General features: G+C 51.4%; 4 protein-coding genes across 4 annotated transcripts in view; 2 read left to right on the forward strand and 2 right to left on the reverse strand.

The window, feature by feature from the left end:
- BO95DRAFT_120599 (uncharacterized protein) overlaps window positions 1–3,398 on the reverse strand; it is a 4,266-nt gene extending 868 nt beyond the window's left edge. The window contains exons 1-4 of the mRNA XM_025580441.1: window positions 2,084–3,398; window positions 1,948–1,984; window positions 350–1,898; window positions 14–295 (exon numbers count right to left, since the gene is read on the reverse strand). Of these exons, the coding sequence (XP_025442788.1) occupies window positions 14–295; window positions 350–1,898; window positions 1,948–1,984; window positions 2,084–3,194 (2,979 nt within the window). The 5' untranslated portion in view covers window positions 3,195–3,398. The remainder of the gene's footprint in view (window positions 1–13; window positions 296–349; window positions 1,899–1,947; window positions 1,985–2,083) is intronic.
- Window positions 3,399–4,860: 1,462 nt separating this feature from the next.
- On the reverse strand, window positions 4,861–8,430 carry BO95DRAFT_514097 (alpha/beta hydrolase family protein; the record flags this gene model as incomplete). Its single annotated transcript, XM_025591653.1, has 5 exons — window positions 4,861–6,880; window positions 6,955–7,230; window positions 7,301–7,329; window positions 7,416–7,474; window positions 8,421–8,430. The coding sequence occupies 5 exons, from the start codon at window positions 8,428–8,430 to the stop codon at window positions 4,942–4,944; spliced, it is 2,313 nt and encodes a 770-aa protein (XP_025442789.1). The 3' UTR covers window positions 4,861–4,941.
- Window positions 8,431–8,726: 296 nt separating this feature from the next.
- BO95DRAFT_348583 (uncharacterized protein) lies at window positions 8,727–10,310 on the forward strand (the record flags this gene model as incomplete). The annotated part of the gene is made up of 1 exon (XM_025582006.1): window positions 8,727–10,310. A coding segment is annotated over one exon (1,584 nt), but the record flags the coding sequence as incomplete, so codon positions are not given.
- Window positions 10,311–11,950: 1,640 nt separating this feature from the next.
- On the forward strand, window positions 11,951–13,757 carry BO95DRAFT_431524 (uncharacterized protein; the record flags this gene model as incomplete). Its single annotated transcript, XM_025585013.1, has 7 exons — window positions 11,951–12,085; window positions 12,109–12,307; window positions 12,394–12,415; window positions 12,609–12,648; window positions 12,706–12,888; window positions 13,350–13,577; window positions 13,614–13,757. 7 exons carry the CDS (start codon window positions 11,951–11,953, stop codon window positions 13,755–13,757), a joined length of 951 nt encoding a protein of 316 aa, XP_025442791.1.
- Between the last annotated feature and the right edge of the window lie 4,013 nt (window positions 13,758–17,770).

The following is a 17,770-nucleotide window of genomic DNA, read 5'->3' on the forward strand; positions in this document are numbered from 1 at the left end:
TCGAGCCCGACGCCAGCGTGCGCCCGTCCGGCGAGAAGGCCACCGAGTTGACAGTGAGGGAATGGCCTTCAAATGTCTGTAGATTAGGACTCCAAGATTCTTTCACCCCTGTAAGCTGTATTTGTTGCCCTATAACTTTGCTGTGGAAAGCTTTCTTGATAATACTCCTGTTCGGTGCAAATACAAGTCCAGCACGATAAAGTTGCAGTGGGGCAATTCCTGCCATATAACTGTTCTGACGAACAAATCTATCTGCATCATACAGAAAGTCTGATAACTCAGTGTTCATAGATTTCTAGAAGGATTGTTAGCTAACCCTTCACAAAACAGAAGAATGTAGAAAGCTTACCCATATTCTTGATTGTAAAGTCCTTATTAGTCTTACTGCTTCCGATATCTCCCCTACAAGAGCCAGTGCCTCCAACCAGTGAAGGATGTGCTCCCGGAGAAAAGACAGAATATCAGAATCAGAAATCAGACCCTTGCTCTGTTCCAGATGATGAACCCAATAGCAACAGGCGTATTTCAGATCAGCTGTGATATATTTGTTAACACACCGAGGCTCAATATTCTCTTGTTGTGTCCCGTAACTCTTCAACTTGCAAATATTCTGTTTGACCTGGGCTTTCATAAGCCGGAAACAATGTGATACTATTCTCGCGTGTGTCTCCTGCTCCTGGATTCGAAATCTGGTCTCTGTGCTAACCAGAAAATCTCGGAATGATAAATGCAAGATTCGGACTGGTACTTCGAGGTTGTCGGGCACATGAAGAACTGCATGGAATCTATTTAGTCGATTGCTGATAATATCCTCTGAGACTGAAATCAACTGCGCCAGAGTCCTCACCGAAAGAGGAGTAGCGAGTAGAGTAATCACTCCGATGATATCGTGAAACTCTTGTAAGAGGTGTCTGGTATCTCTCTTATTCTTCGAGATAAGAAGTTGATTCAATACAGGAATGTATGTTCTATCCATGTCGGATGCTGCTGCTGCCGCTTCATCATTAAGAACAGCGGTGAGACGGCTATCGGGAAGCCAGTCTATATCCCCGATAAATCGACAAAGTGTAGCTGCGAAGATAAATAGAGGAATAGCCATCTGCACTAGCTTTTCTTTCTTCTCAGTTCCCGGCCAGTTCGGTGGAAGAGAGCGATCATGCTGTATCTTCGAGAGTTTGTAATCGAGGAAGACGCGAATATCATGTTCAATCACAGGCTCAGGAAGCTTGTGAAGGATCAGATCACAATAATCCTGGCGATTGTTGAAGCCACAGCGAATCGGTAGTTCAGGTCGGCTGGTCAAGAATACTCGAAAACGAAGAGATTTGATTTCTTGGATCTTGAAAAGACAGTGAATAATAAGTTGTAGATCCGGGTCTCGGTCACATTCGTCTAAGGCGTCAATAATAATCACAACTGTTGTAGATTGAGTCAAGCACAGCCTCTCAAGTGGTTGATAGAGAAGTTTCTCAAACTGTATATCAAGAGATTTGAACACAAGATTTGAGTCTCTCTTAATAGCAGTGAAGACATGTGATGCTAGTTCTTGGTGCTTTATGATTAGTTGTCCCGCAAGAGTTGATACAAAGTATTTTGCGTTACCACGGTCAGCTTCGCCTCGCTTGAAAAAGAAGGTGGCACTAAGCTCTCCTCTTTTATCAAGCTTTCTTGCAATTGTTTGAGCAATAGTAGATTTTCCAGTTCCGGCCATACCGTTCAACCAGAAGATACACTTCCTATCTTTTGATTTGATCCAAGTTTCGACCTCATCAAGTAGGTTGGTCCGAGTTCCTTTGAGACATTCTTCATGCTCGTTATCATAAGAATCAAATAAAGCACCTTGGACAATCCTCAGATTCTCCCATCCGATGGTTTGCTCGAATTGAGACTGAAGTATACTTTTAATATCAGTTGTGCTTTTCTTGTTAATCTTATATTCAGTATTACCTAAGTGTGTCGCGTGTCTCCTGTGTGTACCTCTCCACTACAACTATCAGTAAATGTCCGAATAGGAACTGAAGCCTGAGTACAACGAACACAAAGAAAGGTCAAGACGTATTAGAGCTTTGAATAAAGTACTAACCCTTTTCCAATATATTCTTTGCAGCTTCCTCGGTATCGATCATACTAGGATGTACACATTCTAGTAGTTCCTTCGCATAAGCTGCGGCCACGGCTGCCGCGTACTCTTGCCAGCTCTTTTCTTTCCCGGAGTCTGCATAGTCACAAATGCCTCGAATAACAATGCAGGGAAAGTTATTCATGAGCCCAGCTGCCTCCATCTCCACACATAGCACATGCCCACCAAATGCTTTGTCGAGGGAGTCTCGGAACTGGGAATCCTTGATCAATTTATTTCCGGATACGATGAGGCCATGGTGTATTTTCACTTCTCTCCGGGTTCTTGCTGATCCTGTCGGCTCCGATGCTTGCTCATTCTCCTGAACCGGAATAACAGCCCACAAGCCAAAAAAAAATGTGATGGATGCGATGATCATGTGCCAAAATCTCAACAGGAGATAAACTTTAGTCGGAGTTTGATCCACTTTTCCGGAGGCCAACATTGGGTCGTCCAAGTACTCACGCCTGGTATATTTTGGCGCCAGACGTGGAAATCTTGTTTCCACATTGTGCAGATACTCATTTATCTTTGATCCATACATCTCATGATTCACTTTTAGCTGATTCGACGCATTGAGCAGCGTATTAGGAGGTCTGTTCAGTGAGCCCGTATGAACGAACTGCCCATCTCGTTCCAGCTTTCCCATATCCCATTGTACTACCCCGTGGTAATCAGCAACAGGTTGGCTGACTACTACGTCGCCTAGATAAACCTTCATCGGAATTCCGCCGCCAATTCCTACCATAAGCCCGAATCTGATTGATGGGAACGTGTTTATTATAGAGGTCGCGGTAGTCGCAGCAGAATTGGTTCCCATATTCGGTAGGCAAGCAATAACAATGTTGTGTTTGCAGATTGAGCCAAGCGTATACACATTATGATCATTTCGAGGGGTCGGAAGAGGTTCGTGCTCTTCGTCTAGCATAGCTCTCGCTGCGGTTTGTTCCTTTGGAAGGGCGCACACCCATCCGATAGTATAAGCATTGTGGACGAGTCGCTTTAGGCATGGTGGTTTTTCGGGACTACTTTCCTTTTCTTCTGATGCTGATTGCCCTTGAAGAATCTCAGCCATCTTAGATAAAGAACAGTCCGAGGGGGCAGGATATTTGAATATGTGGGTTGGACTCGGGAGTCGAACCAACTATTCGCTCGATTATCGAGCAAGAGGTCTCAGCAGAGAGATTTCGGCAAGCTGGACAGTCAGTAGATAAGGGGTGTAAAAAGTGGCTGTTCCTATCAGAAAGGAATTGTTGAGGACAGGAGAGGAGAACGTAAATGTTTAGTGCAAGTAAGATAGAGATGGTTCTTTGAGCTAAAAAGAGGGGTAGTTTTCGGCCTCATTATCATGTGATCTCAGCGCGCAGAGGGTAAGCAATGGACGTTTTATGCATGCTACAGGACGCAATTCTCTAGCATCTCTTCATAAGTTGATTGATTACCCAGCTTCTCAAGCCTTTCTTTCCCCGCTGCCAACGCTTGATAAAATCCTCAACGACTTTTGACCTTTTACAAACAGTGTAAGACATGAGGGCTTGCAAATATCATCCGAGAGGACGGTGGGCAGGTTAGTTGAAGAGAGAACTTCATTATTGTTGACCAATGGATGCAGCCTGACAGATTGCTGGGCAGACGCAGCTTGATGACAAGAATATTCATACTTGGAGCCATACCACTTCGAGAACATCTATTTCTTCAAAAGCCTATTTGTTTACCGTTCCCAGATTTATCAACATAAATGAGTGGAATAAAAGAAATCGGACATCGAATAATAATACTGTACAACATACATCTTCGTAAATTGAATCTTTGTTCTTCAGCCTGCCGCCGGGTGGAATTCTTCGATCATCCATGCTTAAAAAGCGCATTAATTATAGTAGATTTCGGTATATCCATGTCGAACTTGTCGAGCAGAAACAGGACCATCTTGTGTAGATACGAATAAGGCTTCTCTAGAGGGTAGTCACATAGAACTTCTAGCATCACCGTAGCGGTTTCTCGGGGTATGCCGCCTTTGATTTGGGGGACTTTAAAACTGCCGAAGAGTTGAAGGTTGGATCGCAGTCGGAAGATTACGCGTTTACTGCAACCAGCCGTCTCGGCTATGTAAGAAGCACTAAGGTCTCTATTGATCAACATGTCGTGGATAAGATCAAGCGTTGATTAAGCTAGATTGGAGGCCATTCTTGTGATTCGGCTGCCATCAGTAGTTGACCGGCGTTTGCGATTCTCCTAGAACTGATAGTAGATAACACGTGTATAAAAAGATGTCCATGATTACAGGCAATTGTTATATGACGAAGGTGTCATATGCCTTACAATACACGGCTCAACTATCTTCCAGGTCCGTGCCAGGATTGGCTTAGTGTTGTTTCATCCCGGGGTTGCTGAAACAATCGAAGAGTGTAGGTAGTGACTTCGGTATCCGGAAGAACTGTATCGTCGCCGCAAAGGTAGCCTTACTGGGACGGGAGTTACATGGCAGGGAAATCTCGGAGCCAGCCTCATTCCCCTCCCGAGTCACCACCACCACCACTTGATCCACATAGCACCATCAACACCGTTGAGAACTCGGAGAGCTTCCTTCCTTTCCGGCTCTCGGTTTCAAAGCCACTCCCCTCACGCATACACTATCGGGAAAGCCAACTATACGGGGGCATTCAACTTCTCATTAGTGTCGATGCCCCAGCCCAGCCCCCCTCCCCCGGGTGCCTACCTAATTATGAAGCAGTCACTGTACAGGTATCGCAACAGTCATCATGGCTTGCTAGAAGTCTGCGTAGATTGGTATGATATCTCTTTCATTCTTTAACTTATACGCTCTAGACATCGACAATCCTCCCCGTCTCTGATTCTCCCAGCCACCGGGGCTCACTACGCGCCGGATCCAGCTTCGGTCCACCTGAAATCCCCACGAACTTGTTGCACCACGCAATGACAGTATTCCACCAGACCAGACTATTCTCCCGACCGAGAACAAAATGATTCTCATCCGGGAAATTCAGCAGCCGCGTCTCGATCCCCTTCAACCGGCACGCGGCATACGCCGCCCACCCCGCTGTACTGGGGCACCGGAAATCCTTATCAGAATGGATAATGAGCATGGGCGTCGACCAATTCGTGAGATACTCGACGGGGTTCCACTTCCGCCAAAGCTCCTTCGCGCTGGGTGGGTCTCTATCCGCCGAGGGCGCATCAGTAAAGTACGGCGACCCGAAAGAGCGGGTAAGCTCCTCCTTCTGCGCTAGATCGTCACCAAGCAGCTCAGCGACCACATCGAAGACCCCATCGTGGCATACAATTGCCTTGAGCCTCTTGGCCAGCGGCTGGCCCGCCACCCACAGGGCCATGTAGCCGCCGTAGCTGGCGCCAGCGGCCACAGCCCGGTCGGTGTCGCATTTGGTGGACAGGTTGTCTTCAACCCAGCGGAAGCAGCGCTCGATATCGTGGTAGGGGTGGCCGCCCCATTGGCGCGAGACCGCGCGCGTGAATTCCCGCCCGAAAGAATCCGAGCCTGTGAAGTTGGGGATCGCGACAATGTACCCCTGTTCTGCCACGAGGGCCGCATTCCACCGCCAAGTCCATGCATCTTTCATGGCAGAGCTGGGACCGCCGTGCATGAGGATGAACAACGGGTGCTTGGTGGCGGAGGTCGGGTCGTAGTCGGAGGGCTTCAGGATCCAACATTGCACGGGGGTCTCGCCGTCGGGTCCGCCGTGGTAGGTGATGGATTCGACTTGCTTAGAGGAGATACCGAAGTAGTCGCCGTGGTTGGAGGAAGTGTAGATGATCTGGCTGTTCTCGGATTGGTCATCGCCGCTGGTCAGGGGCGTGACGATTGAGAAAAGTCCCTGATCGATGAACGACGAAGACGTGGCCAGTAGGCGGGTCTCGGTGTCGTGTTCGCTAAGACGATACAGTGCGGAAACCGAGCCGGAGATGCTTAGCTCCTTGGGGATGACGGTTTGATGCTTCTCCAGGGAAAATGGAGGAATACGCACCTGGTACACCCGAGCCCGAGCTTGGGAGTTGGCAGTCAGATACAAGTTGGTGCCATCGTTAGCCCACAAAATCGCGTCCGGGAAGACGTCCCACTGACTCTCCGTGAGATCGACCGTCCGCAAAAGGAAGACAATGCTCATAGTGTCGACATCCACAAGACCTATTGTTTTATGCGACCACTCCTCGCGGTTTTGGTCCACAAGAAACGCAGCAAGGGGGCCTTTGGGCGCGAAGGTTGGGGTCGAAGCCACGTTGGCATGACCTGGAACACGAATCTTTCTTAGGGGCGGCAGTTCAGTCTCCTGGAACGTCGACAATGGGATAAAATACAGCGACCGCTGCGTTTCGATCCATTCTGTGTTTCCGGGTTCGCTTGTGGCGAAGAGAATCCCATATGTCGAGATGCTCATCTCCGCGGAGCTGGACGAGTCGGCATAGAGGGGCACCGCCAGCCCGGTGTCTCGCAGCGCATTTATTGGGCCAGCCGGCGACAGGTGCCATTTATTGGTCTCGCTATCAAGTTTCAGCACCGTGAACCAAATGACCGAGCGATACTGGTCGACATAGGTATCCCAGCTTCTGGGACGACCATGCGCCCATTCGCGAGCAGTTGTCGATGGTTTCTCGGTCTTTGCCGTGTTATATAAGTTCTGATCGGCATCCGCCGGCGCAGTGAAGACAAAGGCAATGTCCCCGTTATCCAAGACTTTAGTTCTGACGTCGTTCAACTTCGCGTTGATGGTACCGGCGAGATAGGGCCTAATGGTGACGACACCACGGTCAGTACTCTGCTGTCTTAATGACTCACTCGATCGGATAGATTTGAGCCGTACCGTATAGTGCTGTCAGCATCGCCAATCCATAGCTCAGTCTCCTTGTTCTTCTCGCCCTCCCGCTCCCACAGTAGGGACGATCCCCGCAGCCAACGGAACGAACTTTCCTTGGAGTTGTTGCTGTATCGAGTCGACTTTCCTGTCCCCAGCTCAAGTATTTTGACGTCTGTAAGGCTGGTGTGTGTTGCGAGATCATAGGTCGAAACGGTGTAGAGCGCGAATTTTCCGTCATTATTCGGGACTGCTTCCGAAATTCTTGGAGCGGTGACTAGCAGTCTGTTGGGTAGTTCCGAAAGAGTCAGCAATATTGCTCCTCAATATACACTTGATCACGGCAAGGACATACTCGGGGGTGAATTTCTTCGGGGCGGGCATCTGGGGGGGGTCGAGGTTGATGACACACCAGTCAGCGATGTGTAGGTACGTGTAGTGAGGGGAAGTTCGTCTTAAATGATAGTTACCTGGCGGCCACCAGCCGGAGCTCCGACGCTGATGGTATGACCGTGCGGGGGCACCTGGCCTAACTCAAGTTAGCGAGCTATATGTAAAACCGCGAATGCGAAGAGCATGCATAATCAGCACTTGTGAATTATGCAATTAAGTTGTGCAATGATGGCGTTCTGTTGCGCTTATCAAGCTGCGCGTACTGCCTTACGCCTACAACGATAAGGCGTTATCGGTATCTATCACGTGACATTCGTAGGTCTCCCCTGTCCCCTGCTATAAGCATAAGATTCCGCACGACTTTACACAGCCAGCACATCAGTTCTTTGAAGAAACCTTCAATTCTAAGAATCAGCCATCATCCGACCAGCTTCTGCATGTCGGTCCTGTTTATTCCTCACCTTGATGTACCTCGCCACAAATGTACGGCCATGGAGTAAACTTCCCAGCTCTACGGATTGTATCAACAGGGAAGCGCCAGAGCTTCAGCAAGAAAAAGCATCCACACGTCTTAAATCGAAATGTTATCCGAGACCCACTGCACTGCAACTGGTGCGAGCAGGCTCAGGATTGCCAGCCGGTGGCCCACGAACCACCTTGAAGAAACCATAATAATGTGATTGCGTGGCGTCTGGGAGAAGGTTAAATGAAATGCTTGGAGACAATTCGCGGATCTGTTGGTAGAAGAAGCCCAGCAGCCCTTCATCCAGCTGTGTAACGCTTAGGGCACAGGCACAACATGAGACCAAGTAGTATCAAATTTGTGAATGTGGGGCGGGTCGGTGTGTTTGAGAGTGGTAATCGTGGCGGTTGAGCTTGGGTAGAATCATCCCTGTTTGAGGTACAAAGAAATTTGAAGGTATATTCAGCCTCAGTACCAGACTGTACATAGATCAACCGTGACATGCTATTTGCTCTCCCCCTGTTCTCATCGTGCAACGGAGCCTATCAAAGGAAGGGTTTCTTCTTGGGTGTATACTTCGAATATAGCAACCATGGCAAACATAGTCAAGAAGAAATACCTGCGGACATTGACTGGGACAAATCCTAGCGAAACTTCCATACACCACTTTGTTCCAAGTCAGTCCCACCGATATTAACCATAAAGTTGCCCCCGGTCTTCTGCTATGATCTCATGCTGGACGATCCAACATTCCGGCGATCGACAGCTTATGCGAGGAATGCTACCACCAAAACAAAACACAACTCAGACACACAAGCTATAAGAACCTCACCACTCCACACAGCCTCTGGCATACAACAATCATCCCACTGCGAATATGCATCTACGCGCATTATCGACCCTGACGCTGCCGCTGACCCTCCTCATTCCTCTCACCACATCTCAGACCCTCAACATTGTAGCCCACCAAGATGACGACCTTCTCTTCCTCTCGCCAGACCTTCTGCACAACATCCAATTAACGACGCTTTCCACCCCAACACGTACAATCTACCTCACGGCCGGCGATGCCGGGGACACATCCTCCTACTGGACATCGCGTCAAGCCGGTTCTCTGGCCGCCTACGCGCGCATGGCCAACGCCCCCAACACATGGACCGAGTCTACTCTTTCCGTCCCTGACACCATTCACGCAATCCCGTTATACACGCTCACCGCAAACCCATCCATCTCCCTCGCCTTCCTTCAACTCCCCGACGGCAATCTGCACGGCGAAGGTTTCCCCACCACGGGCAACGTAAGCCTCCAACAGCTCTGGCAAGAGAAGATCCCGTCCATCTCTAGCCTAAACCCTGCTCAAGAAAGCACATATACAAGAGACACCCTGCTCTCGACTCTTAGCGCGGCCATCGCCTCCTTCAACCCTGTCCGCGTGAACACCCTCGACTTCACTCGGGACTTCGATGCAACCAGCCCCTCGGGAGGTGGTTCATGGTCGGATCACAGCGACCATCTCGCGACTGCCCGATTCGCGCAAGCAGCCGCGCAGGACTGCGCGGCCAAGGGGAAGTGGAATACGGAGGTGGTCGGGTATATGGGATATCCGGTGCTGGACGCGCTGCCGCAGAGTGGGAATGTGCGGGGCGCGGAGTTGGTGGAGAAGCAGTTGGTATTCTATACGTATGCCTTGAGTGATTGGCGGACTTGTCGGGACGATGGGGGGTGTAAGGGAGGCAATGAAGAGGGGTGGTTGGCGAGGCAGATTGTTGTGTCCTCGAGTCCGGGGACAATGGTTGCTAGTGCGCAGGTTGTGGCCAAGGAAAATGGGGATGGAGGGTTTGGAGGACGCTGGGGATTTGTGAGGGCTGGCGACACAGTTGAGTTGACCGGGGAGGAGAGTAACGGGGCGTTGCAGTATCGTTGGAAGCAGGTGGAGGGGGTACAGGTGCAAGTGGAGGATGCTGAGAGCCCGAAGGCCACGGTCACGGTGGCAGGGGTACAGGTTGGCGAGAGGTTAGGGTTTGAACTGGTGGTGATCGGTGATGGGGGCGTGGAAAGTACGCCAGCACGCGTGAGCTTGTTTGTGATACCGGGGGAGGATGTTGCACCACGAGCGAGCAATGTCACGGCTTCGTCGGAGAATGCTGCAGGTGGCCAGTCGGCTGCTAAGGCAGTTGATGGCCGGGTTGGGGGGTATCCTGGGGATACGTTGATGGACTGGGCCACGGTGGGTGGGAGGGAAGGCAGCTGGTGGAGGCTGGAGTGGGACTCGCCGCACACGATCTCCCAGGTTTACCTGTTCGATCGACCGAACACGTTAGACCAAGTCACGGGGGGTGTGGTGGAGTTCGATGATGGCAGCAGTACTGTCTTTGCTGCCCTCTCCAACTATGGTGAACCGAATCGCGTGAACTTCGAGCAGAGGTCAGTCCACGCTCTGACAGTTAGAGTCACTTCCGTGAGCTCCACAACGGGCAACGTGGGACTGGCAGAGGTCAAAGTGTTTTGACGTGCTGTGGGCACGATGAGCATTCTGCACTTAGGGTTACAATGATAGACTCCCTCTCTCACGTTAATGGTATTCCGGATCAGTCTTAGATTTCAGCGCTTTACCCTGGGCATATATGACGGTCTAACGGTACTCCACGTCCCCAAGGGCGTTTCTGAAAGAGACGAATTTAATAAGCATCGAGAAAAAGAGAAACATTTCTGGTAAAACTAGGCAACGGTTAGACTTTTCACAGGGAGCACAGTATCATCTGTGATTTATTGTTAAGTATAGATTAATAGGACAGATTCCGTCCATGCGTAAGCATTGATAGGACTGCCACCTTAAAGATTGAACTAGGGGATCACCTGGGCCTACCAATGCCACGGCAAAAACTCCACCCTGATCGTCACCCCGGGGACAAGCTCGGAGTCTCCTTCGACGCTGGGTGGAAACAGGGGGCGCCTTATTATAAGGCACCCACCGCCGAGTCCATTGGTGCAAGCTGTTGTCGTCAAACTTCAAGTCGAAGGTAGAGAACGGCTCCTCCTTCGTATTGGTGTCATCGTAGCATTGAGCCATCCCAAAGACCAGGGTATCATCGTCCAGGCTCTCGTCGGGCAAGAGCACTCGGTAGCACTGAACCAGAGATCCCGCGCGGCAGAAGCCGTATAAGGGAGGGGCTTCCGGAAAGCGTTCTCGGAGCAGTCGAAATGACTCGGCCAGGCGCGGCTCGAGGGTCGCCCATTCGAAGTCAGCCGCAGGTGAGGTTTCATCGTCCATGATACAACGGTAAGGGACAGGGGGCTCGCTCGGTCTTATATACATGCCGTGCCGCTGCCTATGTCAGTGGATCGGTCGTATGTTGAAAGGACGTGAATTGCCTTCGTGCGGAATTGAGTTTGAGATAAATGATGTCAACATTCGAGACAGATGACAATTAAAGATGAAAGAGGGTTACCTTGCTTGCCTTTTCTTGCCTTTGTTTGTCTTTGTAGTCACCTTTTGTGTTAATGACTTCGCTCTCGAGACAAGGAATATCGATCTCTTTAGGACCGTTCTAGAGCAACACCCTTGTCATTATCTGATCAGGAAATTTGAACGGCGTGGACAGCCGTGTCAAAGAATGACGATAAGCTCTAGCTGGTCGTGGCGTAATCTTAGCACTGAGAACGCCGCGACCCCTTCGCCAAAACAAGTTTGACCATGGATAACAACACTTATTATAATTCCTGCTGCCCATATCTGAACGCGTCATGTTTGGTATGTTTGTATGGATCTTCGGTTTGCTTCCCTTCGAGGAAGTCTTCAAGTCCTAGTCTGATTGTCTGTCTGAGCCACATCGCTGGGTGCGGTCATTAATTGACAGGAGCCTTGACGGCCTGTCATGTAACAAGTCATTTATGCATGAGGCACCTGTGGCCCTATATATGCGCATGGTCCAGAGTCAAGGCCCTGCGGGCCTTCCTCTTCTCTTTTTTCCCAAGAATAGAATTCTTGCCTGGCTGAATCATCTCCTTTTCATAGCCTCACACCGGCCGGCTTGCTGCTACGCCCGCCAAGATCACCTGGGTGGGCTGGCTTCCCGCAAGGCCAAGGAAACCCCGCGATCCAAGCTGGTGGTGGAATTCAACAGTGACCGCGCCGCGGGGGCTGCCATAATGTATGGTCTGGCGCTGGACGGTAAGAAACACCGCTGCTCCTACTACAACAAACACAACAAGGTCCTTAGCCCGAACGCGGTGATCAAGCGACGCGGCTACTCGATCGCTGTGTACGGCATGGATATCGGCCGTGTCAGCACGGGGACCCCGCGAAGCAACAGAAGGCCTTGGCCGAGAGGATTAGGATTGCCAACGCCAGCCGCCTGGCCGCAACGCCCACCGAGATTACATATCTCGGCTGGGTGCGGCTGTGGAAGACTATTACCGAGAAGGGCAAGCCCTCTACGCTGATGGTCGAACTGGATAGTCTGAATACGGTAAACGTCCTCCTCAGCGGGGGCTTTGTGCTCGACGGTAAGTACTTTGATACCAGCTACTACGACCGCGATCAGCAGCTCTTGCAGTGCTTTGGATACTAAGAATATGACTATATTAAGCAGTACTATCGGAGAAACCGGGTCTGTGCGTACTGCGCGGGCTTGCACGAATCTATAAATTGTATATTTAAGAACGACAAGATATATGCTCGATGCGCGAACTGCGGGTTGAAGTATCTCGCCTTTAACTATATTTATATAAGAAAGAAGAATTGACTAGAGGCTATTCGGTAGCATCGGCTGAACGCTCCTGTGCTGTATACTGAACTTTTTTTTAGCAACAGCGATACCATCGCCCGAACCGCCTCCGAGCCCGAGGTAAGCCCCGAGCTCGTCTAATTGTAACACGCCTGCGGCCGCTCGATGAAGTTTAAGGTAATGGTGGCTTTTAGCAAGAGCTGCCGGAAATCGACTGTAAAGAAGCCGGAAACCGTACTGGTTCCGGCTGTGGAGGCCGATGCTGTGATTAATACCGACCGCGGTAAGCAGCTGAAGTACTGCTATGAGGAGGATGATCGAGAAATTATAGAGGTTGATATCCGTAGCTGTAGTTCTTCCGTGGGTGTACTGGCGCCAACTGAAACTGCGTCGGTTCTCAGCCTCGATAATATCTTGTATATAACCAAGTCTGTGACCCGATACCGCAGCCAACGCTGTAACTAGTTTACCGTTTCGGATGAGAGCAGTAACAATAAGCTTGGTGTTCTTGCCCCGGATGCTACCGATTATGCTATAGCCGTCCGATATAAATAGTCACCGTAGACGACTTGAAATTGTATAGGCGAACTGTTGGAAATCTAACACCGTTATAATGTATTTTTTTCGGTGAGGAGGGGGTGCGGAATGTAGGGCTTATTGCTATTTAAGAGCTCTGGATAAACCGCTACGGCAGCCAGTTAACCACGTATTTTTAGGCCCTGGAAGAGCGCTTCTATCTGGTTATAAAGCCGATATTAAACGCAGAGCTTGTCCCGCGGGTCTGCTTCTTTATAAGTAGGTATATTGATTTAAAAATGTAGGCGGTCCGGTACCGATTGAGATTTCTTAGTATTCTTACGCTGCAGGTCCCGGGGAAAGACCGCGTTCATATTTATAATGTATATCGGCCCGGTAAGAGCAGTGACCAACGCGAAACCAACAAGCCCGAGCCGACGCCCGAGCCCGAAGACGAGGACCTCCGTGAGGAGAAAGAGAATCCGGTGCTTGAACTGCTTACTGCGGCCCTGCAGGAACCGGGGGAGTATATGGTTCTCGGCGATTTTAATCTGTATTATCTGCTATAGAATCTGCCGGGGTATATCTATACTGACGACGCAGCCAGCCGGCTGCTCGATATTACTATCGATAAGGATCTGGGACTGCTCCTGCCGGAGAGAGCGGTCATATACGAGAAGGGCGACGCCCGTACTACTATCGATCTGATATAGGCTACGCAGCGGCTTGGAGAATGTCTCAGCTACTGCTCCCCCCAGGAAGACTAGTAAATTAAAGTAGACCATATACCGATATGTATGGTGCTGGATTTCAGCCCGGCGCCCGCTCCTGCGGTGAAGTGTTGGGACTGGACTAATACCGACTAGCAAGTCTACAGAAGCGTACTGGCCAAACGACTACAGCTATGGCCGGTAGTCGGCTAATTGGTTAGACCGGTTACTATTAATGAAGCGGTAGAGGATCTTGTTGAGGTTCTAACTGCCGCCGCTGAAACCGCTATGCCAAAGCAGACTATTACCGGGTACTCCAGGCCCGGCTATACGGAGGAAATGAAGGAATTAAAGCACCGCGTACAGTAAGTAAAGCGGTGGGCTAAGTCCGACTGCTAAGCAGACTGTAAGGCCTACAGCCGAGCCTGCAACGCGCTATATCGACAAACCGCCAAACAGAAGAGACAGATGCATCGAGAGAGGGTAGAAGATGAGGGGCGCTCTATTAAGGGATTTTGGAAACTGGCCCGCTGGGCCTGTACGCGCGGGGACCCGAGGTTTATATTTATACCCGTACTGCAGTCGCCAACCGGGAAATTGGTAGAGAAGCCCGAGGCTAAAGCCGAGCTTTATCGACAGGTTCTATCTCCAGCCGTCGGCACGGTGGATCTTGCCGATATCGACGGCTATAAATACTCCGAGCCGTATATAGCACCCTGGGTGACTCTAGACGAGATATACCGCACAATTCGGTAAGCCGTATTCAGAAAGACTCCCGGTCCCGACGGGCTGTCTAATCTGGCTCTGCATGCTGATATAGGAAGACACTATTCTCGAGAACTACGCCCGTCTGCAGAGACTTTACCGCTACGCGGAAGTTTAGCAGCGCCAGCATATCTTAGTATTCTTATCTTCGAAGTACGGTCTTATTAATATGGTCCGGGTGCTGCCCCGTACAGGGGTGTTCTCGGCCATGCGATTAAGCGAGCCCCTGACTATCGCAGACACGATAATTAAACCGACGCAGAGCTTTTGCTATCTAGGGGTTTTTCTCGATCCTGAACTCACCGGAACCGCCTATTTTGTCCAACTGGAGACTAAAGCCACCCGACTGACGGCCGCGCTCTAATCAATTGCAGGCTCCACCTGGGGCGTACCAATCGCCAACCTACGCCGTATATATACCGCTGTTTTTCTTCTCCGGTTGCTCTTCGGATGCTCTATCTGGTTTATCCGGGGTATCCGGGGCTTTCAGAAGACCGCCACCGATATTATAAAGTACTTCGAGAGTATTCAACATAAAGTCCTATACCGCGTGGTAGAGAACTTTCGTACTACCGCCAGGACTGTTCTTAAGGTATACTCAACATCCCACCGCCGTAGATTCTGATTAAAAGAGCCACCGAGGACGCCTGCCTCCGGGTTATAGTATTGCCGTTCTACTACCGAGCCCTACTCCCGATCTGACGGGCCTACTCCGGCAGATGCCGTCCCGGTGGCCCGGAGACCGACCCAGCCATATCACCGCTGAACCGCCTGGAACGCCGGCTGGCCCGAGATCTCGGGCTTGACCCGGGCGTACCGGTGCCTATCGAAACCATCGAACCGGTACTGGTTCCGCCGTGGTGGCAGCCCCCTGCTATTAATATCGCTGACTCCAGGAAGGAAGCTCTCTGAAGACATGCCCTCCTACCCCCTACTGTCCTCCCCGCGTATACCGACGGCAGCGGCCACTACGGTAGCATCGGCGCTGCAGTAGTGATCCGCAATAAGAACCGAATCATGCCGGTTGGCCGAGAGAACACCCACACAGTATACTCTGCGGAATTAACTGGTATAGAACTCGCCCTAGCTCTTGCTAAATGAGAGCCTGATACGCCCACCCACAGGGACGCCGTTCCCCGGGTGGTGTCGATCCTAGCTACCCCCAAGCCTAAGTCGGTAGTAATTCTTACCGACAACCAGGCAGCTATAAGGGCTTGCACCGAGCCCCGGCGCCAATCGGGGCAGGCAGTCATCAAACGGGTAGTCAACCGGCTCGACCGCATGCGGGAGGCCGGCTGGCAGGTGCGCCTCCAGTGGCTCCCGGCCCACGAGGGTGTGCCGGGCAACGAACTGGTAGACTAAAGTATCAAGGCAGCGGCTGCTCGGGCCGCCGGCCAAATGGTATTCTCCATGCTAGTCTCCGCCGTACGGCAACGGCTTCGGGATTTAGCCAACCGGCAATGGAAGGCCAACTGGGCCGGCAACCCACACGGCTTCCACACTCGCCGTATTCTTACCGACGCGGTGGAGGGCAAGCGTGCCCTCAGTCTGCACGCGGGCCTGCACCGGGCATGGTTCTCGGTGCTGGTCCAGATGCTAACTGGCAAAATTATCCTGGGTGTATACCTGGGAACTATCGGAGCCGCCGAATCGACCGCATGCCCCTGCGGGTAGGGGCCCTAATCGGTTAAACACGTCCTTATCGAGTGCCCGAGATATGACTCCCTTCGTTGGAGCACCCTCTGGGCTAAGGAAAGACTTACTGACTTCCGGCGTCTCTTCGGGGAGAAGACGGTGAGGTAAACAATCCGCTTTATACTGCATACAAGGCTTCTGGGTTATTTCCAGAGCCTAACCGACATTGTTCTTAATGCTACGTCCACCGAGACGTGACCGCCCTATATACGAGAAGGCTGCCAACTGCCAGCCAATCCGTGTGCCACCCGGCTACTTGTCTAACTTGTAGCTAATTGGCTTTCTTCGACAGCAAGCTTTTATTTGTTATATCGAGGCCATGAGATCCAGAGGCCTTCGGGCCAACTGGTAAGGAATACTGACAACGGACCTGGGCTCTGAACTGTACAGCGGCCGGAGGCTGCGGTGGCCGCCGGTCGATACTTGAGAAGACCAATTGGCACAATAAGTATAGAGGTAGGTATACCCGGAGGCCACCAAACGCCACCAGTTCGCTACGCAGGGAGAAAAGCTACGTGAGACGTCTACAAAGAACTACGTAGGGTTGAAATTTGAAAGGAAAAAGAACGGCCAACTGGTCAAGACTTCTATTTGTGTATAATTTTAACGCCCCTACGGCTTGCCCACCCGTGGGACTGGGACCTGCCGCCACTCGGCTATTAGGGCTGACATATGCGTATATGAATTAATCAATCAATCAATCAATTAGTCGGAGGCCTGCGAGCAGGCCCGAGACTGCCGGCCCGCTCGCAGGCCAACCGGTTTCTCTGACCAAACCGCCGAGGCAGCCAACTGGCCGCAACGAGGTACAGCTTGGTAAGGAAGGCCAACCACCCGGCCACCCTGAAGCCAACCGGCTGAAGCTAACCGGCCAAGGGGTGACCAACTGGCTTCCTTCGGCCAGCTAGCTTTTATTCGTCATATCGAGACCATAAGACCCGGAGGCATTCGGGCCAAGCGCTGAATGAACACTAAGAAAGGACCTGGGCGCCGAACTGTGCGGCGAACTGGTGACTGCGGCGGCCGCCGGTAGGGGAAAACACGCCGCAGGTAAGTATAGAGGTAAAGTATGCCCGGCGACCACCAACGCCGCCAATTCGCTACGCAGGGAGGGAATCTACGTGGGATTCTAGGTGAGGGTCAGAAATCTATGGAGATAAAAGAGGAGGCCAACTGGCCAATTCTTAATTACTCTGTTATTTGCTTTGTGTATATACAGTACAGATAGCCTGATACCCCGGCTGGAGGCCCGCCAGCCGGACTGGGACCTGCCGCCACTCGGCCAGCTGGCTGACATATGCGTGTATGAAAAATTCAATTCAATTCGATTCAACTGAGAAAGGACCTGAGCGCCGAACTGCGCGGCGGTTGACGGCCGCGGTAGCCGCCGGTTGGTGAAAATAAGGCTAACTGGCAACTACGGTTAGTATAGAGGTAAGTATACCCGGTGGCTACCAAGGCCGCCAACTGGCCTCGCCGGGACGAAAGCGACGCGGACATCCACGTGCGAGTCGGGACTCCCAGGGCAAGGGGGCCAACTGGCCGACGGAGGCGTG

The sequence above is a fragment of the Aspergillus brunneoviolaceus genome (genome assembly GCF_003184695.1).
Source record: "Aspergillus brunneoviolaceus CBS 621.78 unplaced genomic scaffold BO95scaffold_30, whole genome shotgun sequence".
In the NCBI taxonomy this organism is placed as follows: Eukaryota; Fungi; Ascomycota; class Eurotiomycetes; order Eurotiales; family Aspergillaceae; genus Aspergillus; species Aspergillus brunneoviolaceus.